Source organism: Phacochoerus africanus, chromosome 3 (assembly GCF_016906955.1).
Source record: "Phacochoerus africanus isolate WHEZ1 chromosome 3, ROS_Pafr_v1, whole genome shotgun sequence".
NCBI classification, from domain to species: domain Eukaryota; kingdom Metazoa; phylum Chordata; class Mammalia; order Artiodactyla; family Suidae; genus Phacochoerus; species Phacochoerus africanus.
Window position 1 is genome coordinate 172,241,833 of NC_062546.1, and position 26,920 is coordinate 172,268,752.

Consider the following 26,920-nt stretch of genomic DNA (forward strand, 5'->3'; position numbering starts at 1 on the left):
TGCCGTGGGTATGGCCCTAAAAAGCAAAAAACAAAAACAAAAACAAACCCCTGAGAACAGATACTTCCAAAATGCAGTTCTTATTTTACCACTCCCTTGATAAAAACCCTCCACTAGCTTCCCTTTACTCTTGGTACAAGCTTTAATGTCGTCTGAAAAATGTGACTTAGCTGCCTGCTTTTCCAGCCTTGTTTCCTGCTTTCTCTTTTGTGCTTATTACTCTAGCCACCCTGGTTTTCTCTTACTTCTTTTTCTTCTTTTTTTTTCATTCGTTCAATTTATTTAGTATCTTTTTTATATATATAATGATTTTTATTTTTTTTCCATTATAGCTGGTTTACAGTGTTCTGTCAGTTTTCCACTGTACAGCATGGTGACCCAGTTACACTTACATGTACACATTCTTTTTTCTTACACTATCATGCTCCATCATAAGTGACCAGACATAGTTCCCAGTGCTACACAGCAATGAGATTGTCTTACTTCTATACCTTGTTCTTTTCTGCCTCAGGGCCTCCTCATATGCTATCCCCATAGCCTGGATTGTCCTTCCTAACTATCTGCATACTTCATTAATGCATGTTTATTCTTCAGCTCAGTTTGGCTTTGTTTGTTTATTTATTTTGCTTTTTAGGGCGCTACACATGGTGTATGGGAGTTCCCAGGCTAGGGGTTGAATCAGAGCTGCAGCTGCAGGCCTACACCACAGCCACAGCAACACAGGATCTGAGCTGTGTCTGCGACCTACACCACAGCTCTCATCTAAGCCGGATCACCTCTGCTGACCCACTGAGCAAGGCCAGGGATTGAACCCACATCCTTTTGGATACTAGTTGGGTTCATTTCTGCTGCGCCATGATGGAACTCCCCATCAGCTCAATTTAAATGTCATTTCCCCAGGGAAGCCATCTCTGATCATCCCACTATCCCAAGGAAGGTCCTCCCTTTAGATGTTGTCATAAGATTGTTCACTTTCCCTTTACAACACTTCCCAGTTTGTGCAGTTCTTTGAATATCTCTTTCCTAAGCTGTATGTTCCTCATTCATGTTCATGTTCATGTATGTTCCATGAAGCGGGGAGGGGCGCTCCATTGCATTGTGATCACTACTTGGCTTTTGGTGGAGAGTGTTCCCTCGGCAAGTATGTATTAAATCAGTGAATGAATACTGACCAACTTGAAGATCCTCAATTCGTTGTCTTTCTTATCTCTGTTTTCTCCTCAGTTCACTCCCAGCTAACTGGTCTTTCAGTCTCCAGTTTAGTTATGTGCCCTCTCACATTCACCCTCCCTGAGCTACCTTAACAACCTGGATATGCTTATATAACAAAATGAAATTGATTTTCTTATCTCTCTTCTTCCTTCCTTTCTTCCATCTTTTATTAGGGTATAGTTAATTTATAGTGTTGTATCAATTTCTGCTGTATAGCATAGTGACCCAGTTGTGTGTGTGTGTGTATTCTTTTTCTCATATTATCTTTCATTATGGTCTATCCCAGGACACTGGATTAGTTCCCTGTGCTGTACAGTAGGACCTCATTGCTTATCCATTGTAGATGTAATAGTTTGCATCTGTCCTTACCTCCCTTTTCAGGTTGTGTTTTCCTTCCCCTTTAATCTGTTTACCTCAAACCAAGTTATTTATTTTGTTGTGTGTTTAACATACCTTCTTGGGAAGTAGCATTATTGTGTTGTATAGAGACTTTAAGCTTAGGCAGAAGGCTTTGAATCTTGCTTCTCCCGTTTATTGCCGGCATAATTGTGTGTTGCATGGCCTCTGTGAGCTTTTATTGCCTCATCTTAAATTGAGATAATAGCACACCTTACAACTTTGCTGTGCAGATTATATGAGATAATGATGTAAATAAAATACCTAATAATAGACCTTAGAACACAGTAACTGGAAAAAAAACAAACCCTTTACTTCCTTTGCTTGAGAAGTAGATTTTCCTGCCATTTGTTTGCTGCTTCCCCTTGCGCCCCAACATTCTTCTGTTCCTTTAACATTTCTTCTTGTTCATATTTTCCTTGCTCCTCTGAAATGGCATCTCCTTATTAATGCTTCCAATTTAGCTAACGCATTTCTTCTTTCATGTAGGGTTTTTATGGTTCCTAGGCCTATATCAGGGTTACATAGGGGTCCTGTCTGTGCTACAGAGATTCAACCCCCATTCACTCACAAGTACACAGATATACCCCACTGACTCACATTATATAAATGATTTTAAAAATAGGAAAATTTAAATAAAAATAGAACAGTATAATGACCATCCATATCCTCATCACCAAACTTTAACAGTTGTCAAATAAGATGTAATCTTATTTTATCTCTGCCCTTACTTCTTCCATTTTCTCTTTGAATCATTTTAAAGCAGAGTCCAGACATCATACCAATGAGCACGTGCATTTTAAAGGGCCTAACAGTGTTTAGCATGTAATAGCTACTTGGTCAGTTTTCGTTTCTTTCTCACCTTCTATAACTTTGTTCATTCCTCCTCAAAATGTTCTCACTACACACTGTAAGCACTTCTCTGAATTTTTTGAGTTGTAGAATAACTGATAACTCTTAAGAGGACTCTTATCCTACAGTATCCACTTTTTTTTTTTTTTTAAATCTTTTTAGGGTCGCACCCACAGCATATGGAGGTTCTCAGGCTAGAGGTTGAATTGGACCTGTAGCCGCTGGCCTACAGCACAGTCGGAGCAATGCCAGATCCGAGCTTCATCTTCGACCTACACGACTGCTCACACCAACACCAGATTCTTAACCCACTGAGCCAGGCCAGGGATCGAACCTGCGTCCTCATGGGTGCTAGTAAGATTCTTTTCTGCTGAATCACTACGGGAACTCTTCCTTTTACAAATTACATTAGGTAGAGGCTTAATGCCATTTTTCCCCCTTATTGGAGTTCTGTTTGAAACTCACACTTTTCATTCAAGATTTGAGACTGGCTAATGTGTTGGCTTCTCTCTGCACAGTTTTGTTCCCCTAAACAGAATGAACAAGGCCTTTAACTATGGCTGGATGCTGATTAGTTTTCTCCTTTCCAGTTCCCATTTCTGACTGGGAGCCATTGTTCAGAGGGCCATCAGGAGATTTGTGTATCAAATTCCCACCTCTCATTGTTGTCAGTTCTATTTTATATTATCATATTCTGTTGGACCTCTGATGCTACCTGCTTAGGTCATCATATCTGGTCCTTATGGTCCTACCTGAAGGCAGTTGTTTTGTTACCTCTGTCTAAGTATTCACCAGTCAGAATCTTTCTTTCTATTCTGTTTAAACACCTAACATTTGTCAGTAAGAATCTCTTTGTATTTAATTGTACATCTTCAGGGAATTTTGCCCATTTCTCTTTGCTTTGTTTTCAATGACGATAGAAATCTTTTTGTTTTTAATACTCTTTATTGTTAAAAACCTGTTAATCAGTCTTTCTTCTGTGCTTCAAGCTGAGTAATTCTAACTTGTTTAATCTTTTATCAGAGGCTCTGTTTTCCAAATTTTCAATCTTTTTTGTTGCTGGTCTGTATTCTATTTTTTTTTTCCTCCTGCTTGATCAAAGCCGTATCAAAGTGGACAGTTATTTCCCAGTTTTCGTATTTCTTGCCATCATATTTTCAAGCTTTGGTTCATAGACTGAGTTCATACGTGAGTAATGTGTTTCAGGTTTATATTGTCAATCCCATTGCACAAGCCTATAGGCACTTGGCTCATTCACTAGTCAGAAATACTTATCGCTGTCTAATCAGCCAAGAACATGATTAAAGAGTGCAGTGGTCAGAACATCCTCCTCCCTGCTGATGGGCACTGTTTTATCAGAGTTATCACTCCAAAATAAGCCCTCCTTTGTATTGATACAATAAACCTTTTGCTTTTTTTTTGGTCCAGATCTGAGTTCTGTGTTCTGACTCTTCTCTAGTCCTCTCAAACCTCATCCTGTCTGGCTCCTTCCTGCCCTGACCATCTCTGCTCCAAGGGTGTGTGTAAATCTCCACTTTAATTCTGTGAGTGTAACTTCTCTCTTCTGTGTGCTTCAACCCATATTCTCCTGTGATCTTTAGGTTAAATTCTGATTTAACAACTATTTCTGGATTTTAGAATTATTTTCCAGAACCCTCTTAAGATTGACAGCTTAGTAGTAATATTTATAGCCAAAATTATTGAACCCATTGGTTTAATACTATCAAATGAAACTCATTAGCAGATTGTTAGAATTCCCATCTAATATACATAGTCAAGATCCATAAACTAAAAGAGAGTGACATAAGCCTCTAGTAGATGTACTAGATATATGTGCCTAGAGAAAAATCCTGCATGAATCGTTCATAATAGTTGCATTGTTTTGTAGAGTACTGTGCAAAACAACTGGATGAGCAAATTGTAATGCAGTTCTGTGATAGAAATTAGAGTATGGATAATAAAATTTTTATGGTCATGGTTAAAAAGGGGAAAAAAAAGACTTTACCAGCATAGGCTAAAAGCATTTAATCTGTTAGTTCCATAATCAGCAGTGATCTGCTACTGTGGGGAGATAGTCACAGTTAAAAATCTCTGATAAGTAACAAATTGTCCTAAAAGACTTTTAGGATACCATTTGGGCCCCAAATTTGGTGTTTGGGAATGCCATTGATAGATTTTGTTTGTTTCTTTTCATGGCTGCACCTGCAGCATATGGAAGTTCCTGGCTTAGGGTTGAATCCGAGCTACAGCTGCCAGCGACAGCAACACCAATTAGAGCCACATCTGCAACCTATGCTGCGGGTTGCTGCAACGCTGGATCCCTAACCCCCTGAGGGAGGCCAGCGATCCAGCCCGCATCCTCATGGACACTATGTCAGGTTCCTAACCCACTGAGCCACAGTGGGAACTCTTAGTCTTTTTTTTTTTGTTTTTTTTTTTTTTGGTCTTTTCAGGGCCGTACCTGTGGCATATGGAGGTTCCCAGGGTAAGGGTCCACTTGGCACTGTAGCTGCTGGCCTACACCACAGCCCCAGCAATGCGGGATCTAAGCCATGTCTGTGACCTACACCACAGCTCACAGCAATGCTGGATCTTAACCCACTGAGCGAGGCCAGGGATCAAGCTGCATTGTCATGGATACTAGTCAGATTTGTTTCCACTGAGCCATGACAGGAACTCCTAGGTTTTTTTTGTATGTGTAATACCTCATAGAAGAAAGGTCACCAGAGAGCTGTTTGACTACCTATCACTTAGAACTAAGGGAAGATATACCCCAGATTTCATTTAAAAATCAGCTGTGTACAAAAGCTCTTACACATTATTATGAAAAAATATAAGCCCCAGTAGAAAAATGGGCCAAGAAGCGAACATGCTGTATACTGGAGAAAACATGTAAAAGGCCATTAAATACTTGAGAAGTTCCCCTTGTAGCTCAGCAGGTTGAGAACCTGACTAGTATCCATGAGGATGCGGGTTTGATCTGTGGCCTTGCTCAGTGGGTTAAGGATCTGGCTTTGCTGTGGCTATGGAGTAGGCCAGCAGCTGCAGCTCCAATTTGACCCCTAGCTGGGGAACTTCCATATGCCATGAGTGCGGCCCTAAAAAGACAAAAAAAAAAAAAAAAGAAAAAGGTAAAAAGCCCATTAAATACTTGAAGCTTGTTTAAACCCTACCAATAATTAACAGTGAAATAAGCCAATTAGGAGTTCCCGTAGGGGCTCAGTAGAAACGAATACGACTAGGAACCATGAGGTTGTGGGTTTGATCCCTGGCTTCCCTCAGTGGGTTAAAAATCTGGTTTTGCTGTGAGCTGTGGTGTAGGTCACAGACGTGGCTCCGATCCTGGGTTGCTATGGCTGTGGTGTAGGCCGGCAGCTATAGCTCCAATTAGACCCCTAGCCTGGGAACCTCCATTAGCTGGGGGTGTGGCCCTAAAGGACGGACAGAAGACAAAAAAAAAAGAAAGAAAAGAAAAGAAAAAAAATGAACCACTCAACTATCAGTGACAGTCTGAATATCCAATGAATTTTCATTAGGAGCAAAGCTTAATAATTCATTGTAAAATTAAAATCAAACTTCAGTAATTTAATTTTCTCTAAGAACAAAGTCTTTTATTCATGAACTTTTCAGAATATGTATTTGGTTTCCTTTATTTTTCTGTAAGCTACGATATGCAGGAGTTGATTTGGGGAGAATTATGTTCCCTGCTGTTGTTACTGTGCCATTCAGTATTTTTTTTTTTTTTTTGGTCTTTTTGCTATTTCTTGGGCCGATCCCGCGGCATATGGAGGTTCCCAGGCTAGGGGTCGAATCGGAGCTGTAGCCACCGGCCTACGCCAGAGCCACAGCAACGCCGCGTCTGCAACCTACACCACAGCTCACTGGCAACGCCGGATCGTTAACCCACTGAGCAAGGGCAGGGACCGAACCCGCAACCTCATGGTTCCTAGTTGGATTCATTAACCACTGCGCCACGACGGGAACTCCTTTTTTTTTTTTTAATTTTTGCTTTTTGCAGCATATGAGGTCAGAGGTTGAATCAGAGCTGAAGCTTCTGACATACACCACAGCCACAGCAACATGGGATCTGAGCAGTCTGTGACTTACACCACAGCTCACAGCAATGTCAGATCCTTAACCCACTGAGTGAGCCCAGTGATCAAACCTGCAACCTCATGGTTCCTAGTCATCTTTGTTTCCACTGAGTCACAACAGGAACTCCCCATATAGTATTTTTTAATCAGATTTTTTTTTTCCTTTTTTAAAACCCCAAAACTGCTCTTTGTGAAAAGCCAAATTTTATGAAGTTATAAAGCTATTAATGGGGAGTTCCCGTCGTGGCGCAGTGGTTAACGAATCCGACTAGGAACCATGAAGTTGCAGGTTCGATCCCTGCCCTTGCTCAGTAGGGTTAACGATCCGGCAGTTGCCTGTGAGCTGTGGTGTAGGTTGCAGACGCGGCTCGGATCCAGCGTTGCTGTGGCCCTGATGTAGGCCAGCGGCTTCAGCTCCGATGAGACCTCTAGCCTGGGAACCTCCGTATGCTGCAGGAGCGGCCCAAGAAATGGCAAAAAGACAAAACAACAACAACAACAACAACAACAACAAAGCTATTAATGGTCAATGACTTCATTTATTTATTTTTTTGCTTTTTATGGCTGCAACTGTGGCACATGGAGGTTCCCAGGCTAGGGAGCTGCAGCTTACACTACTTTATAAAATTTGGACTTTTACACCACAGCCACAGCAACACAGGCTCCAGGCCTCGGCTGTGACCCCTGCCACGCCTCGTGGCAACACTGGATCCTTAACCCACTGAGCAAGGCCAGGGATTAAACTTGCATCCTCATGGATACCAGTCACATTCGTTACTGAGTCACAATGGGAACTCCTTCAGTGACTTTACATATACAGTTCTGAGAAACATTATTAGTAAGATAGAATTGAAGAGATATCTTGTAACTTTTTTTTTTTTTTGTCCTTTTTGCTATTTCTTGGGCCGCTCCTGCAGGCATATGGAGGTTCCCAGGCTAGGAGTCTAATCGGAGCTGTGGCCGCCAGCCTATGCCAGAGCCACAGCAACGCGGGATCCAAGCCGCGTCTGCAACCTACACCACGGCTCACGGCAACTCCAGAACGTTAACCCACTGAGCAAGGGCAGGGACCGAACCCGCAACCTCATGGTTCCTAGTTGGATTCGTTAACCACTGCGCCACGACGGGAACTCCTCTTGTAACTTTTGAGAGAGTTCTTACTCTCTGTCAGAAACATAACTAATTTATTGAAGTAGAGGCAGGATATTTTGAAAAAAAAAAGTGGTCTGTTAAACTCACTGAATATTTATTGAGCACTAAGATTTATTGGTCACTATGCTAGGTACTAGGATTACCAATATAAAAAGCTGCCCTCAAGAAGGTTTTTATGTATAATGGTTATCAAATACTGGGTCTTTAACCACATATTACAGTGATGATAACTAAAAGCATTCCTTTTATTAAATGCTGGAACCAGGCTCAAACTCTGAATTTCTTACAGCAAACTATCACTTTGTATTTCTCTTACTCCTAAATCTATTCTTGACCCACATCGTAACCCTTCATCTCAGAACACCTTCTATTTTTGAAGTCCATCGATCTTTTGGTTTTTGTCCTTCTTACTCAACATGAATGTAGTTGGTTACTCTAAGGATGTATATTCTTACCTTCTTCCTTACAAAGAGAGAGACATAGTGGTTGAGAGCTTGGGCTCTTCATCAGGCTGCCTGGGTTGGAATAGGAATTGTGTGATTTTTGCTGGGTAGCCTTGGGCATGGGTTACTTATTTTCTGTGACATTTCCTCATTTGTAAAAGGGGGACGGTAACAACAATTACTTGTCTTAGAGTAGTAGATATTAAGTGGACTGTACATTAATAGATGCTTCCAGACATTAACAGTTCCATAGTATATGAAAAATTTGCTTTTTCTGCACCTTCACCATTTCCTTTGTCTTGGTATATGTATAGGGTATCTCATTATGATTTTAATTTGCACCTTCCTGATAGCTAATAAAATTGAGCATCTTTTCATTTGTTTACTGGCCAGTTGGATAGTCACTCTGGTGTAGTGCTAATTCAAGTCTTTTGCCTACTTTTCTTTTGGGTTATCTCTCTTTTTATGAATTTCAAGAGGTTTTAAAAAATTCTAAATTTCAGAACTTTGTTGGATATATACATATATATTCTATACACCTCAAGTATCTTCTATTGTGGCCTTGGTTTTTATATGACCTTAAGCTTGTCTCTTGATGAAGAGATACTAATTTTAGTGTAGTCTAACTTATTTTTTTGCCTTTATGGTTACTGCATTTTGAATGTTATGTAAGAAATCTTTTTTTAACCAATTGTCATGGGTATATTTATGTAAGTTTTCTTCTGAGAGTTTTACTATTTACTTTAGACCTGTAATCCATCTGGTATTTATTATTGTGTAAAGAATGACGAAAGGGGAGTTTCCGTCATGGCTCAGTGGTTAACAAATCTGACTAGGAACCATGAGGTTATGGGTTTGATCCCTGGCCTCACTTAGTGGGTTAAGGATCTGGCGTTGCCGTGAGCTATGGTGTAGGTTGAAGCTTGGATCCCGGGTTGCTGTGGCTCTGGCATAGGCCATCGGCTATAGCTCCGATTAGACCCCTATCCTGGGAACCTCCATATGCTGCAGGAGCAGCCCTACAAAAGGCAAAAAGACAAAAAAAAAAAGAATGAGGAAGGGCTTTACTGTTCATTTTTTCCCCATATGGTTATTTAGTTGACCCAGCATAACTTACTGAAAAGATCATGCTTTTCCATTGTACTGTAATGTTATTTTTATCATATACCAGGTGACTGTGTAGGTCACTTGATGCATGTAAAGTTATTGACTGAAAGATAATGCACAACCTGAAAGTTGCAAGTTATGTTTTATTTGGGGAACTTACTAAGGACTATAGCCTGGGATACAGCCTCTCAGATAGCTCTGAGGAACTGTTCTGAAGTGGTGATGGAGGAGCCAGGATAAATAGGAGTTTTTGTGGAAGAAAAAACCATATGTTGAACATCAAAAGATTACTGCTAATCATAAAAAACAGACTCAAGTTAATGATTTTAGTGCTTTTCTATGTATGGGAAGATGCAAGAGTCTGTGCTCATTGAAATTATTCCTTAGGTATGCTTCTTAATTGTCTAGGGCCAGTGTCCTGTTTTTCTCCATCCTGAATTCCCCTCAAGGCACATGGGAATGGGGTGCAACCTGCAGTGTCTGGTGGCTTGATGGCAGGCAACATTCTTTGTTTACTGGAATGACAGCTGACATTCTTTAACTTTTTTTTTTTTTTGCGTTTTAGGGCATCTGCGGCATATGGAAGTTCCCAGGCTAGGGGTCAAATCAGAGCTGCAGCTGCTGACCTACACTACAGCCACAGCAACACCAGATCCTTAACCCACTGAACAAGGCCACGGATCAAACCTGCATCCTTATGGATACCAGTTGGATTCGTTTCCGCTGCGCCACAGTGGGAAGTCCAACAGCTGACATTCTTTGTTCACAGCATTATGGAATCTTCCATTCCATGAATATAGAAGAATACCCTCCCACTTCTTGGTCTTTTCAGTTCTTTTCAGGATTTTTTTTTTACTTGTCAATGTAGAGATCTTGTTTTTTTTTTTTTAAATTGCTTTTAAGAGCCGCAATTGCAGCATATGGAAGTTCCCAGGCTCAGGGTCAAATTGGAGTTGCAGCTGCTGGCCTACTCCATAGCCACAGCCACAGCCACACCAGATGCAAGCCGTGTCTGCAACCTATACCATAGCTGATTGCCACGCCAGATCCTTAACCTACTGAGCGAGGCCAGGGATCAAAATTGAGTCCTCATGGATGCTAGTCAGATTCGTTTCTGCTGAGTCACAATGGGAACTCTTTTTTTTTTTTTTTTTAATTTTTTTAAATATGTGGAATTATTTTGTTGGTAACATTAAAGTAACTTTTAACTATATAGTAACATTCTATTTTAATCATTATTTTCCTGTGTTCTTGATACTTTACCCAAGTCTCAAAGAGTTCTTTTAAAGTATATTAACTGGCTCAGATTAATTAATCTTGATACTTTAGAATCATTAAGGCTTCCCTACCCTTTCCTCTAAAAAAGCGTTATAGTCCATATACTTCACTTTAAATAGGTGTAAACCTACATAGCGCTAATCTTTTCATTTTGAATATTTATTCTGTTTCTCACAATATTTAATTTTTATCTTCTATGCTGTGGCAAAACTTTCACGGTGTTGATATGGGAAAGTAGCTTAAATTTGAGTTCCTAACATGAAAGGAGTTTGCATATTTTACCTCACAGAACCCTTACTGTGTTACATGACATGGGCACAATTATCCCTATGACAGCAACCGTGAAAAGTGGGAGATGTCATCCCTGTTTAACTGTTGAGACACCAGAACCTTGGCAAAGCCTGGCCAATTTCTCAGTCACATTACTTCTAAATGACTGAGCCAGGAGTAAATGCAAGGTTTTTCTTACTCCAATGGTTTTGATCTTTTTACTACATATTGTTTTTTATTACAGAGGGATTTGGTATATATTCATTAAATGAAGGAATGACCGAAAGACTCTGAGGGGTTTCTGTCCCTAAAGCATGTCTAGGACTTTAAAGTGTTCATGTATTTATTGATTATTTACTATATCACGGTCATTCTGTGGTGGACCTTTACTATTTTAAATTAGATACTAAAACTGTATTCTCTTAATTTCCTTTAGGTTTAAGGTTTTTCCAGCCTTCGAACTATTTTTTTTGGCTATGCCTGCAGCATGTAGAAGTTCCCCGGCCAGAGACTGAGCCACAGCAGTGATGCAAGTGATTGTGGTGACAATACCAGATCCATAACCCACTGGGCCACAAGGGAACTCCTGAATTTTTAATTTATATTTTTTCTGTTTTTATTGTTGTGGTTCTGTTTTGTTTTGAAAATCAGCCCTTTGACAGAATTTGAACCTGAACTATTGAGCATGCAGTTATAGGTGGAACCAGTGTTAGCCTGACAGATGGAGTAAACATTTTGAGATCTTACTTTAATTACAGAGTTGAACTATGTACCTATAAAATGAATCTTCTTGCTGAATTTTTCTAAGATTCAGTAGGAGGAAGTAGTAAATCATTGCGGTTTTCTTTGTCTTTCAGCTTTCAGAAGAATTATTAGATAAATGGCTCGCCTACCCTGAGTCCCAGCATGTACCCCTCTGCCAGCATATGCTTGGTTTTGCTATGAAGTCTGTTACGCAGATGGTAATGGGTAGTACATTTGAGGATGAACAAGAAGTCATTGACTTCCAGAAGAATCATGGCACAGTAAGTCTAGAGCCAAATTCAAAATTACTCTTTCGCAGTTGCCATCGTGGCTCAGTGAAAATGAATCTGACTAGTATCCAAGAGGACACGGGTTTGATTCCTGGCCTCGCTCAGTTGGTTAAGGATCCAGCGTTGCCGTGAGCTGTGGTGTAGTTCACAGACATGGCTTGGATCCCACATTGCTGTGGCTGTGGTGCAGGCCAGGGGCTACAGCTCCAGTTCGACCCCTAGCCTGGGAACTTCCATATGCTGCAGGTGCGGCCCTAAAAAGACAAATTAAAAAAAAAAAAAAAGAATAAAGCTGCTATAAACATCCATGTGTAGGTTTTTGTATCAACATATGTTTCCAGCTTCTTTGGGTAAATGTCAAGGAGCACGATTGCTGGATCATATGGAAAGAGTATTTTTAGTTTTGTAAGAAACTGTTTGAGGATTCTGTGAATATATCCTCTAGACCAGAGATTCTTTCCTAAGTCAAGACCATGTACTAATAAGCCTATCAAAGGCATTCTTCATTTCTACATTGTTTTCAGTCTCTAGGTTTGGGGTTTTTTTTGTTGTTGTTGTTCTTTCTTAGGATTTCCATCTCTTACATTGCATTCTATTCTTGTATCCTGTCTATTTTTCCCTTACCTAAGGATCTTTTAGAGCCTTTAGCCTATTGTCCTTTAGAGCCCTTAATCGTAGTTATTTTAAATTCCTGATCTGATAATTCCAAGATTCCCACTATCTCTAGATCTGATGCTTGCTTCATTTCTTCAATTTTTTTTTAGCCTTTTCCTGATAGCTGGACATGATGTACTGGGTAAAGAACTGATCACAAATGAACATCTCCTTAGAAAAGAAAATCATGGACTTGGAGAAGAGACTTGTGGCTGCCTGATGGGAGGGGGAGGGAGTGGGAGGGATCAGGAGCTTGGGCTTATCAGACACAACTTAGAATAGATTTACAAGGAGATCCTGCTGAGTAGCATTGAGAACTAGGTCTAGATACTCATGTTGCAACAGAAGAAAGGCTGGGGGAAAAATGTAATTGTAATGTATACATGTAAGGATAACCTGGCCCCCTTGCTGTACAGTGGGAAAAAAAAAAAAAAAAAAGAACTGGTGTAGGTGGGCCGTTAGCAATGTAGCAGTGAGGTGTGGGGAAAGGGGAAGCATTCCATCATCCAACCTTTTAGTGAGCCTCTGGATCTGGACTCTGAGCTTCACAAATGTTTCTCAGTTTTCTCTCCCCTCTTCGGAGGGAAAGGATGTCTAGGGTGGGTTCGAGTTTGGTACTTCCCTTGTCCCACGTGGAAGGCTAGACCTGACTAGGATCGAATATCTCCCTTCTCCAGCTAGACTCTGGCTAACTAGTTCCCTCTGAGAGCAGGCCTTGTTAAGAAGTGCAGAGTGCTCTGGCTTATTTCACATTGCTTCCTTTTTCAATCCCCCCGGCTGGGAACCCAGGGAGACTTTTCTCTTGTATTTGCTGTGGGAACCCCATCAAGCTCCTTGAGGTAAATCTCACGGTACTCTGAGGGGCTCCCTGTGACTGGGTCCCCTGTTGTTTTTAACTGTCAGCATTGTGTATACTGGATCTCTAGCAGTTTGTCAATTATAGTTCAGGTTTTCCTACCCCAGCACTGGTTCCTGGAGTAGGTTGCACTTGTATGTCTGTTCCAATAAAATGTGACTCCCTTTTTTCGCCTATCTCTCCAACTGTGGGAGCCTCAGTTTTCCCTGGGTCCTCCTCTGCCTCTGGGAACCAAGAAGAGTTGTTGATTTTTCAGTCTGTTTGTCTTTTGTTGTTGGGGTGTGTAGCTAAATGACTTCAGCTTTTCATCCTGGATTTTTGCCTTGTGCTCTGGTCATGCTTAGATACTTCTTTCTTTTCTTTTTTCTTTTTTTTTTGTCTTTTTTGTCTTTTTGCCTTTTCTAGGGCCACTCTCGTGGCATATGGAGATTCCCAGGCTAGGGGTCTAATCAGAGCCGTAGCCACTGGCCTACGCCAGAGCCACAGCAATGAGGGATCCAAGCCGCGTCTGCGACCTACATCACAGCTCATGGCAACGCCGGATCCTTAACCCACCGAGCAAGACCAGGGATCGAACCCTCAACCTCATGGTTCCTAGTCAGATTCATTAACCACTGCACCACAACGGGAACTCCTACTTCTTTCTCACTTTAAGGTATTCCTAATATAAACACCTACTGTACATTTTTACAGTACTTTTAATAGTTTAATTTTTTACATTTAAATAATATGAAAGGCATATCTTTGTATGGTAAAACTTGAGGACTCTTAACTCTATTAATAGTTTTTAACGTGTTTAACATTGATTTGGTAAGTGTTTTGTTCTTTCCCCAAGCTCTTTCAGCACTTTTTAGTTATAAACACGGTTTTTTCAGGGGCTAATTACCCAATTTTGAAATAATTAGAAGCCTATTCTGTTGTTTACTATCTCTAAACCTTAGACTAAATTTTAATCTTTTTTGTTTTGATCTCAGCCAGTGCTTGTCACTACTCTGTGAAGTAAAAATTTGAAATTCCCAATGAATTTTACTTATCCACTGGTAGCTTTATAATAAGAAATTGAGAATTGACTCTAATGCCATATCTTTCCCCTCCTCATTCCTTTTCCTTTGAAAGGAAGGGAATTTTTTTTAAATGATTTTTATTTTTTTCCATTATAGCTGGTTTGCAGTGTTCTGTCAGTTTTCTACTGTACAGCAAAATGACCCAGTCACACATAAATATATACATTCTTTTTCTCACATTATCATGCTCCATCATAAGTGACTAGATATGGTTCCCAGTGCTACACAGCAGGATCTCATTGCTTATTCATTCCAAAGGCAATAGTTTGCATATTAACCCCAGTTTCCCAGTCCATCCCCTTCCTATACCCTCTTCCTTGGGAACCACAAGTCTGTTCTCCAAGTCCATGAGTTTCTTTTTTGTGGAAAGGTTCATTTGTGTCATATATTAGATTCCAGATACAAGTGATATCATATGGTATTTTTCTTTCTCTTTCTGACGTATTTCACTTAGTATGAGATTCTCTAGTCCCATTTATGTTGCTGCAAATGGCATTATTTTGTTCTTTTTTATGGCTGAATAGTATTCTGTTGTGTATATATACCACATCTTCTTAATCCATTCATCTGTTGATGGACATTTAGGTTGTTTCCATGTCTTGGCTATTGTGAATGGTGCTTCAGTGAACATACAGGTGCATGTGTCTTTTTCAAGGAAAGCTTTGTCTGGATAAATGCCCAAGAGTGGGATTGCTAGGTCATTTGGTAGTAAAATATTTAGTTTTCTGGGAAGGGAATTTTTGACTTTTTAATTACAATTAGTTTAAAAAGTACTGTAAATGAAATTATTAAAATATATTTGTGCCCTGTCTTCAAAGGTTATGGATTAAATGATTATGTAGCCCAGTTGAAAGGGAGAGCTTAATTAACAGTTCTGTGGTGAGACAGAGGTTCTGTAATTTTTAGCTTAGATGTTTGGTATTATTTTGAAAATTTACATATTAGATAATAGGTATGTTTTCCTGTTTTCAGGTTTGGTCTGAGATTGGAAAAGGCTTTCTAGATGGATCACTTGATAAAAGTACAACTCGGAAAAAACAATATGAAGATGGTAAGTTTTGCCACTCCTAATTTTTCGTAAGGACGAAAGGAAATGTGCCCTAATTTTAATAGGTTATGTTTGAATCATGAAATTACAGGTCATGTATATTTTTTCCTACATTTCCTATTACAAAAGTTTTTCTTAAACAAAAGAGAGGAAAAAGCAGTGAATTAGTTAAAAAATCCTAGCACTCACTGCAGAATGAAGGTGCTGTAGAGCTGGTATAGCCTGCAGGATTAATAGAAAGTGTAAGCATACAATCCTGGGAAAGCAGTTTAAAAATACATTAAAGAGCCATAAATAATCAGTAAAATTATCTGGAACAAGAAATATTCATGAGTATTTTTTGTAGTGCTATTTATACAAGTAGAAAACCAGAAAAAAAATCTAAATATCCTATAATATGGGAATTGCTAAGGAGATAATATCAACATGATTAAATATTATGTAAAAATATAAAAATTGTTAAGGGGATAATATCAACATGATAAATGTTGTGTAAAAAAATGTAGCAACATGTGAAGTTCCCTTGTGGAGCAGCAGGTTGAGCATTCGGTCTTGTCACTGATGTGGCTCTGGTTGCTTCTGTGGTATGGGTTCATTCCCCGGCCTGGGAATTTCCACATGCCAGAGTTAGGACCAAAAAAAACAAAAAACAATCAAAAATGTAGCAACATAAAAAAAAAATTCTTGGAGCGCCTGTCGTGGCTCATAGGTTAATGAACCTGACTAAGATCCATGAGGGTGTGGGTTTGATCAGTGGGCTCGTCAGTGGGTTAAGGATATGGTGTTGCCATGAGCTGTGGTGTAGGTCACACATGCAGCTTAGATCCTGCCTTGCTGTGGATGTGGTATAGGCCAGCAGCTATAGCTCTGATTTGACCTTTAGCCTGGGAACCTCCATGTACCGAGAGTGTGGCCCTAAAAAGATGAAAGACAAAAAAAAAAAAAAAAATTCAGCATTGGTTACAACTTTATAAAATGTACACAGAAAAATAGCAATTTTACTTTCAGATGGCTCCTCAAATTATTCTCCCCCCAAAATATTGACAATCAGGCCCCACTCTAGACCAGTTTATTCAGAATATGGGATAGAGGTGCCCTGGACATCAGATAATTTTATAAAACCTCTCTGGATTATCCTGATAGACTTGTAGGGTTGAGGTGGTACAGCAGTAGTTCCCAAACTTTGCTACACGTTGAATCTTTTAATCTCTTTTGAAGCCTGGCTTCCACTTCTAAAACAGTCAGATTTAATCAGTATGAAGTGTGGCATGTATTTTATGATTTTTTTTAAAAAAGCTCCCTCGGTGATTTTAATGTGTATCAGAGTTTGTGAACCACAACATTACAGTGTTAGTAATTTCTAATTTTAATCACTAAAGTGTTATTAGATTCATTCAGCTCTATAAATAGTGCAAATCTAGAACGTCCTGGTATGGTTTTGGGAGATGTCAATGAACAGAACCAAAATCCCTCTCCTCGTGGCACCACATTCTAGTGGGAAGAGGTCCATAAGAATCTAAATAAGTAAACTGAATAGTGTGTTAAAAGATGAAAAGTGCTATGGAGAAAATTAAATCAGGGAGGAGGGTAGGAAAAGCTAGGGGTGGGGAGGTTGCAATTTTAAGTATGATTATTAGGAAAGGCCTCACCAAGATTAGATGACTTGAGCAAACACTTTCAATAGATAACCAGTCAATACAGATGGTGTGGGTTCTACACACCTGGGGGAAGAAGGAATACTCCACGTAGAGGAAGAGTAGTTGCAAAGTCCTTGAGGCAGGATTCTTCCTGGTATATTTGAGGTACAATGGGGAACTGCCTGGCTAGAGTAAAACAAATCAGAAGAAGAGTAGAAGGAAATAAGGCCAGAAAAATTGGGGGGATGGGACAGATTTAGTCTGGCTTAAGGATGACTAGGTTGTCACTGTGAGATAGGAAGCCACCGGAAGGTTTTGAGCAGTTTTGAACTTGAGTTGTGTTTTTATTATTTATTTATTTATTTTATTTTATTTTTTTGGCCACCTCTGGGCATTTGGAGTTTCCAGGCCAGGGATCCGATTCTAGTCACAGTTGCGACCTATGCTGCAGCTGCAGCAGTGCCGGATCCTTAACCCACTGTGCTGGGCTGAAAACAACCTGCATCCCAGAGATCCAGAGGCTCCACCAGTCTTGTTGTGCCACAGTGGAGACTCCTGCGTTATGTTTTTAAAGGATCACTCTGGCTGCTGTGATATATTACAGGGACCCAGAGCAGAAGCAGGGAGACTAATTATGGGGCTATTGCAATGAACGAGGCAAGAAAAATAGTGTGGCTTGGACTAGGTGGCAGGTAGCAGAAAATGTAAAATTAAAAAAAATAATAGAGTAAAGGAGAATAATTCTGTATTTTGAAGATTAAAATCACCAACATTAACTGCCAGGTTATTTGTGGGTTATACGAGAGAAGGAGACACCAAGGTTTTAGGCCTAAGTAATTGGAAAATGAAATATTAGGAAATAAGACGGGGGCAGACTGTGGGAAGATCTAATTCTGAGGGGAAAGATCATAATTTCAGTTTTGGATATGTTATGTTTAGTCAGCTTCAGACATCCAAGTGGAGATGCTGAGTTGTCTGTTAGATGATGAGTCTGGGAGTTCCCATTGTGGCGCAGTGGTTAACGAATCTGACTAGGAACCTTGAGGTTGCGGGTTTGGTCCCTGCCCTTGCTCAGTGGGTTAACGATCCGGCGTTGCCGTGAGCTGTGGTGTAGGTTGCAGACGCGGCTCGGATCATGTGTTGCTGTGGCTCTGGCTTAGGCCGGTGGCTACAGCTCTGATTCAACCCCTAGCCTGGGAACCTCCATGTGCCGTGGGAGCGGCCCAAGAAATAGCAACAACAGCAACAACAACAAAAAACAAACAAACAAAAAAGATGATGAGTCTGGAGTTCAGGGGAAAGAGGTCCCAACTGGAAATAAAAGTTTGGGAGTGTTCAGTGCATAGACTGTATTCAAAACTTTGAGAATGGTGATCACCGAGGCAATGAATATAAACTGAAAAAGATGAGGGGTCCCGGAAGAGAGGTTCCTGACCTTGGGCATTGCGTCATTAAGAAATTCTGGCATTCTCAGCTCGGATCCAGCATTGCTGTGACATAGGCCAGCAGCTACAGCTCCAATTCAACCCTTAGCCTGGGAACCTCCACACGCTGTGGATGTGGCCCTAAATAGACAAAAGACAAAAAAAAAAAAAAAAAGTTTGATTTGGTCTGGTTTCACTGCTTTATCCATTTTAGTGTATAGTTCTGTGTGATTAAGTATATCGTAGGTCAATTATACCTCAAAAACAAACCAACAAACTCATAGAAAAAGAGATTGAACTTGTGGAGGGAAGGGAGGATTGGATGAGGGTAGTTGAAATGTAAAAATATCTATTATAAGATAAATAAGTACTAGAGATATGATGTACAACATGATTAATATAATTAACATTGTTATATGTTATATATGAAAGTTGTTAAGAGAGTAAATCTAAGAGTTCTCATCACAAAGAAAAAAAACATTTTTTCTATTTAATTTTGTATCTGTAGGAGATAATGGCTATCCACTAAACTATTTGTGGTAATCATTTTATGATGTATGTAAGTCAAGTCATTATGCTGAACACTTTAAACTTATACAGTGCTGTATGTCAATTATATCTCAATAAAACTGGAAGAAAAGATAAACATAAAAAAAAAGAAGAAATTCTGGCATTCTCTTGGGGCTCAGCAGGTTAAGGATCTGGTATTGTCACTGCCATGGGGTGGGTTCCATGCCTGGCCTGGGAACTTCCACATGCCACGAGAAAAAAAAAAAAAAATTGAGAGATGAGAAGGAAAGGGTACTGAGAATAAGCAGGCAGTAAAGTACGAGGGAAATGTGGAGTCCAGGAGAGTAGAATCCTGGGAGCCCAATGAAAAGGTGCTTCCTGCAGAGAAAGTGATCAATATCAGAGGCTGTGATGGGTCAGGTACGATGGAGCCTGAGGAATGACTTTGGATAATTTTCCTTACAGTTGAGTTCATCTTCAAGTTTTCAGAAATTTAGTTTTCTGATTATTTCACATCTATTTCAGTCTCCAAATGAGTGATACCTGATTTGGGAGAAGAATGGAGTTAAGAGGACAGAATTTAGAAGGAAGGTGGATAATATCGGGGGAGGGATTATATGTGGAAAAGGGCCCTGAGATACTTGCCTTGTTCTACTTCTTGACCTGGGTGTCAATATATAGGTATTTGCTCTATAGCTATTCCTTAAATTGTGCATATATGTCTTATGTCCTTTTTGAGATGTATGTTAAATTTAGCAGAAAAGTTGGTGAGTTTAAACATAAATTAGCTTTAACATATGTATGTCTGACTGGGTCACCTTGCTGTACAGTAGAAAATTGACAGAACACTCTAAACTGGCTATAATGGAAAAAATAAAAATCATTTGAAATAAAAAAATAAAAAGTAATCATAAATTAGCTTTAAAAAATTTTTTGGTTATTAGTCTTTGAATGTAAGTTTTACTCTGCACATAAGAACATTGTAGAAATACAAAAAATGTTCAATCCTCACAAATGCTTAAATTCTAAAATCTTTTTTGTCTTTCTTCTCTAAGCCCTTATGCAGCTGGAATCTATTTTAAAGAAAATCATAAAAGAAAGAAAAGGAAGGAACTTCAGTCAACATGTTTTCATTGACTCCTTGGTACAGGGGAACCTTAATGACCAACAGGTGACGTGATTGTTAAATAGTTATCAAGCAAAAGATAATCAGACATGTAAAGGGTGGCTTTTTATTCACTTTAACCCAGATGCCCTCCTAGAACTTACTGGCTTTCTTCTTTTTTTATTGTTCATCATCCATTAATAGTACAAGCGCTGTCTCTTATTACTTAGTTCTTTGAAGCAGCTATGTAATATTTAATATTTGGGTAAGTAAATATTGAACCAAAGTTCTTAAAAGGGGAGAACGTGTCTAAGCCTTTATCATCTGAGCTGCTCTGCCTGCATGAGCAGGTGTGGCAGCTCGACTTGTTCCTGGTGCATGTGTGTCACGCCCAGCACACCATTGTTTTGTAGTGTTGTCAGACAAAGGACAGGAGTGGAGCCATGACAGGCACACCTGTTCATTGTAGGAACCTTCTGCCCTCCTCTGTGCATGTTAGTCCTCATAGACAAAAGTGGTTTCCTGGGTGTGCGGGTGCAGAAATTGAATCAGGCTGCAGGACAGTGGCAGGTTGTCCTTCACTATTTCTGACCCTTCGTTGCAGCAGGCCAAGCTATCATGAGCCAGTAATATTACCAAATAAGTTTTCATTGTATCAAAAAGGTGGTGCAGTATTTAGGTTTGTTTTTGCATTAAATACATTTTCTTTAATTGCAAACATCATCAAGAAATGATACACTTTTCCCTTCCCTTAACCCCAGTTCTGTACTATACGTTATTTTACTAGGGCCTAAAACAGGCTACCTTACATTTCACAGTTTTTAAACTTAATTTTATTTCATAGATCCTAGAAGACAGTATGATATTTTCTCTGGCCAGTTGTGTAATAACTGCAAAATGTAAGTATAAATTGATTTCTTTTTGAGATAGATAATAAAATATATGTGGGTAAAGCTATTCTAAAATAAAGGAAATACTGTTTATAAGACCTCTTTATAGTTTCCCTTCTTTTTTATTCTTGTTTGAAAGGCTTGATTTCACAGGCACCATTTTTTTCTCCTTTATCCCAGGTGCTCTATTTCACCTCTGAACATTGCCATAAATTTCTTGACACAGTTTATGGATTGTGAATTCTAGTTAGTGCTTTTAAAATGAATTGCTATTGACACCTTTCCAACTGGAGCTGTGAGCTTTTCAATTTCCTGCTGCGGCTTTTCACATTGACTTCAATCCAGTTGGCTATTATTAAAATCTACCAACAGAGGATATAGGCCACAGAAATCACAATTGAAAATAACTCCTCTCTTGGTGGAATTGAAGGTGATTATTATTTAAAATTCTAAAATTTATGATATCTGTCTAATTTTCCTTACTGGTTTTTAGTTTATCAGACCATTTATTTATTTAGTATTTCTAGAAATGTATATATCCATAAAAATCCATAAAACTATACCAACAGACAATGCTAAAGGAGGTATTAAAGCAGTTTAAAATCTAAAAAGTTTATGTTCACCTGAAGGATTTCATTCACAACTCTTTCTCTATGGAGATTTGTTAAAGGGTGAGTATAGATGTAAACTTGCCATAAGTTTTTCTTTGTGGTTAAATTTTAGACACCTAGAGATATTCAGATATTTAGATTAAATGGGATTTAAGTAAGCATGTGTCAAAAATAAGTATCGAACCTTTTAAAAAAGATACTTGTTTAAAAAAGATACTTGTAAAATATATCTTTGTTAAAGATCTTCAAAGAATCTGAATCAGTTGTACTCTGGATCCCACAAAAAGTGACCATTTCCAAGGTTGATTTCATATTTTAACCTTTTTTTCTTTACCATTTTTAGGGGGAATTTTTGGAGTATTTCTATTTCTTTGAATGTGGGCTGATTATTTTTCAAGGCACCACCAAAATATTTGAGAGGCAGGTTTCTTGCGTAGGAAGCCTTAATTAAAGTCCCCCCTCTGCGAGCTAGTAGCCTTGAGCAAGATACTGACCTCTGCGTTTTCTCCTTTTCTAAAATAAGAGTTTAGCTCTAGGTGACCTCCAAGGTATCTTTCAGCTATAAAGTAGTGTCTTGGTTCAATATTGTACTTAAAGAACATTAAGTAGCTTAAAAACACATTTTAAAGCTATCCCCCAGAGTTATACAAAAAAACCAGTGTTTGAGGTTACTAAACTTATGCCGTTATATTAATTTTAAGTGATAGTCAATCAGGGTGTATGAGTGCCTACTGTATATTCTAAATCTTTCAGTATTATATATTACCACATATGTAATACTGTAAAATTGCATACATGTACATATTGTGTACTTCTGCATAAATGTTCATATCCCTTGTGAAATAGAAATCCTGCAGTTCACTCAAAAGCCGTAATAATAAAAAAAACATGTAGGAAAAAGTTCAGGACAGTTACTCTTATGCCTTTTATGGACTCTGGATGTGATTAAATTATCAAGATAATTGGAGTTCCCTTGTAGCTTAGTGAGTTAAGGATCCCACATTTTTACCACCATCACTCTGGCTACAGCTCTGGTGCAGGTTCAATCCCTGGCCCAGGAACTCTTGCAGCCACAGGTGCGACCAAAAGACAAATTGAGAAGCAGGTAGCATTCCAGGCATTGGAATTGGATAATAGGTGAATTAGGCAAACATTAAAACATGTTAACTATGAGACATATTTAAGCCAGCCCTTTAGCTCAGGAAAGAGATAATGAGTATTGAAAGAAATCATTAAACACATTTTTAAAAGTACCTGACATGGAAAAGGAGAGCTGCAGGTAGAGTCATGTCAAGCATAATCAGGGGAGAGAGGTGCTGTGTGTCTGTATGGTTCCATTTGAACTGTTGTAATCCCAGTGGATTCCTAAAGGAAATATAACTACTCTCTTTCCTCTGTTTTATGTTCATCATATACTTAATTTTCTTACCTTTTGGTTTCCTCAATGAATATAATCCATAAGCCATTTTAAGCCAAAGTTAAGGCAGAATCTGGGGACCTTCCAGTTTTGGCATTCATCAGAATAGTTGTGGTGTTTGTTAGAAGTGTAGGTGCCTGGACTATACCCTAAACCTGTTCAGTCAGGATCTGTGGTGAGGTTATGCCATCAGCAACTTCCAGCAGATTTTTGAGAACCATTGTCCTAACCAATAACTAGTCTTAGTTCTTGAACCCGTGTATCTACTATTGCAAGTAAAAATTTAGAATATTGAGTGAACCATATACTCCATCACAGTTATCAATAATTTAGCACCTCTCCAGATATGAAGTTTACTTATTATCATTACTGTTTTGCCCGAGGTAAAATGCTTTAAGCACCTTTGATTACTTGCCTCTTTTAAGAAAGAAATCTTGTAGGTTTCACTCTGTCTTTTGGGGAATATTCTATAAATGTTCATTTTCTGTTAAATGAAGTACAGATCCTGTGAACAATCTTGTTTTATCTTTTGGTAGCTTTTATGTATCTTTTGTATCAGAAAAAAAAGGAAAATACTCAAAAAGTAGTAAGTTTTTTCTTATTTCACACCCAAACTATGAATTAACTGCTTTCATTGTTATTAATATAAATTTTCACTTAGTGTGCACCTGGACAATCTGTTTTTTAACCACTTATGAAGAAGTTCAGAAAAAACTGTATGAAGAGATAGACCAAGTTTTTGGGAAGGGTCCTATTATTCCAGAGAAAATTGAGGAGCTCAGGTAAGAACAAAATAAAAGGAAAGAGGAGATCATTAAAAGGTAAACTTGAATTGGTTTATCTAATTTAAAGCTAATGCTAATATCTAGGAAAGCCATATATTTTTATAGGACTTAAAATATTTACATATAGGGAGTTCCTGTCATGGAGCAGCATCCATGAGGACACAGGTTTGATCCCTGGCCTTGCTCAGTGGGTTAAGGATCTGGTATTGCCATGAGCTGTGGTGTGGGTCGCAGATGTGGCTCAGACCCCACATTGCTATGGCTGTGGCATAGGCCGGTGGCTGTAGCTCCGATTCAACCCCTAACCTGGGAACTTCCATATGCTGTGGGTGCGGCCCTGAAAAAAAAGATAGAAAAAAAAAATTACATGCAGATTTTAACAGATAATTTGCTTTTTAAAATCATAAGGTAGTTCTGGGAAACGTTTACATGAGCCTGTATAAAAAGTATCAGTGATGTCTGGTAAGTGGAACATTCTGTACCTTGTTGGTGGGAATGCAAAATGGTACAGCCCTGTTAGAAAACATTGTGTCAGGATCTTGGTAAAGTTAAACATACCATATGACCTAGCAGTTCTCCTGCATATCTACCCAAGAGAAATGAAAGTTATCTCCACTCATAGACCTGTATGCAAACATTCATAGCACTGTAATAGAAAACTGGAAGCAGTCCAAATGTTCATCAGCTGGTGAATAAACAAATTGTGTTATATCTATACCATGGAATATTACCACGTAATAAAAAGTAACACAATATCAGTACATACAACACAGATAAATCTCATTATGCTAAGTAAAACAAACAAACAAACAAATACAAAGACTGTTTCATTTAGGGGAAATCCTAGCAAAGGAAATTATTTTGATAGGAAGCAGTTCAATGAGGCAGGAATAGGGAGGGGCTCAACTATAAAGTGACACGAGGAGAGTATGTTTGTTTTCTTTTTTGGCTGCACCTGTGGCAGATGAAAGTCCCCAGGCCAGGGATCAAATCTGAGCCCCATGTGTGACTATGCCACAGCTGTGGCAACACCAGATCCTTACCCCACTACTCCAGGCTGGAGATCAAATTGGCAACGTCACAGGGACAGGCCAGATCGTTAACCCATTGCACCACAGTGAGAACTTGAGATAAATTTTTTAATAAATAAGTAATACTTTTTTTTTTAAAAAAAGAAAGAATTGGAAAATTTTATTTGAGCCAAATGTGAGGATTATGACACAGAAAGAGCATCTCAGAAAGCTCTGAGAACTGTTCCATGTATAAGTAATACTTGAAGAGATTTTTGAAGTAGCAGCTGTGGAATTCGCTGGTGGCACAGTGGGTTAAGGATCTGGCATTGTCACTGTTGTGGCTTGAGTTGCTGCTGTGGTGAGGGTTTGATCCCTGCCTGGCCCAGGAACTTCTGCATTCTGTGGATACAGTTTAAAGAAAAAAGAGATAATAGTTGTTAACTATCTTTACTGTTTTTCTAGAACTTTTTCTTTGTGTGTGTGTATATATATATATTCTTTGAGGGTGTGTGTGTATATATATATTCTTTGAGGGTATCTGTCTTGTTCACTGTTGTAGCTCAGTATCTAATCCAGTGCTTCTAATGTAGTAGGTACCCACAAAATACTTGTTCAAAGAGGAAAGGAGGTTTTCCTCTTTTGTTTTTGTTGTTTTTAGAAATTATAATCAACGTTCCTGTGCTTACATCTTTGCTAATAGTTCCAATTATTTCTATTAATAAGATCCAAGAAATGAGATTATCATTTAAGGTTATATGCAGTAGTGTATTGTTTATGATTAGGGACTATGGAGTAACAGACTAGGGTTTGAATCCTATCAGTACCATTTACCTGATGTGCGATCTTAAATAATTGCCTCATTTTTTAAATCTGTAAAATTAAAAAACAATAGCACCCATGAGTTTCTTATAAGAATTAAATGAATTACTGCATAGAAAGTATTTAATAGAACTGACTCAAAGCAAGATGTCAGTACATTTTAGCTGCTTCTGTTCTCATTATGATGCACACTTTATATATTTTCATACATATTGCTAAGATCTCTTTCAGAAAGTTTGTACCAGTATATTCTTCCAGCAACTGAATATGAATGTCTTTTCCCTTCTTTTTATTATTAGTATTTTCTCTGACACTACTCTTGTTCATCTAATCTGGAAAGTAAAAAAATAAAAAAATTACTTTGGCAATTTTTTCATTGTTGATGAGATTGAGTATCATTTCTTATGTTTTCAGGCCTTTTTTTTTTTTTTTAGCTTTTTAGGGCCGTACCCATGGCATACGGAAATTTCCAGGCTAGGGGTCAAATCGGACTTGTAGCCACAGCAACACCAGATCCAAGCTGCATCTGCAACCTACACCACAGCTCAGGGCAATGCCGGATCCTTAATGCACTGGGTGGGGCAAGAGATTGAACCTGCATCCTCATGGATACTAGTTGAATTTGTTACCACTAAGCCATGATGGGAACTCCTGTTTTTTTTTTTTTTTTTTTTTTGTCAATTGCTTTTTTGTATTTTTCTGTCCATATTTCTGTAGGGGTGTTTGATCACTTTAATTATGAACTTTTAAAGAGCTTTGATGAATTAAGGATATATTTACTGTAGATAGTTTTCCTACCTGTCTTTTAATTTTACTTATGGGATTGCAAGTGTGTAAAAAAAATTTCCATAGATTATTTGTATTTTTCCTTATGGATCCCATCATTGTTTAAATATTTTTATCATTTTTAAGTAGAAAAGTCTTTTATCAAAGTTTTTATTTAATCCTTTATTAAAAATTGTAAAAAATACTGCTTTGAGTTTTTTTTCTGATAAAGTTATTTTTATTCAATTCTTTACTCACCTGGACTTTATATACCTCTAAAATATAATGTATTTTAAGCAAATAAAAATTACGATATGGCTATTTCAAATTAGGAAGGTTATGAATTGTTGAATGACATTTTAAAATGTATACATCAGGAGTTCCCGTCGTGGCGCAGTGGTTAACGAATCTGACTAGGAACCATGAGGTTGCGGGTTCGGTCCCTGCCCTTGCTCAGTGGGTTAACGATCTGGCGTTGCCCTGA

At 38.6% G+C, this 26,920-nt stretch overlaps 1 protein-coding gene across 2 annotated transcripts in view; it reads left to right on the plus strand.

The window, feature by feature from the left end:
- Positions 1-26,920, plus strand: part of LOC125123462 (cytochrome P450 20A1) — a 66,523-nt gene that overhangs the window by 13,468 nt on the left and 26,135 nt on the right. For both annotated transcript variants that reach the window (XM_047773282.1, XM_047773281.1), the window contains exons 5-9: positions 11,662-11,829; positions 15,385-15,463; positions 20,087-20,202; positions 20,981-21,035; positions 23,716-23,836. In XM_047773282.1, coding sequence (XP_047629238.1) covers positions 11,662-11,829; positions 15,385-15,463; positions 20,087-20,202; positions 20,981-21,035; positions 23,716-23,836 — 539 coding nt within the window. The remainder of the gene's footprint in view (positions 1-11,661; positions 11,830-15,384; positions 15,464-20,086; positions 20,203-20,980; positions 21,036-23,715; positions 23,837-26,920) is intronic.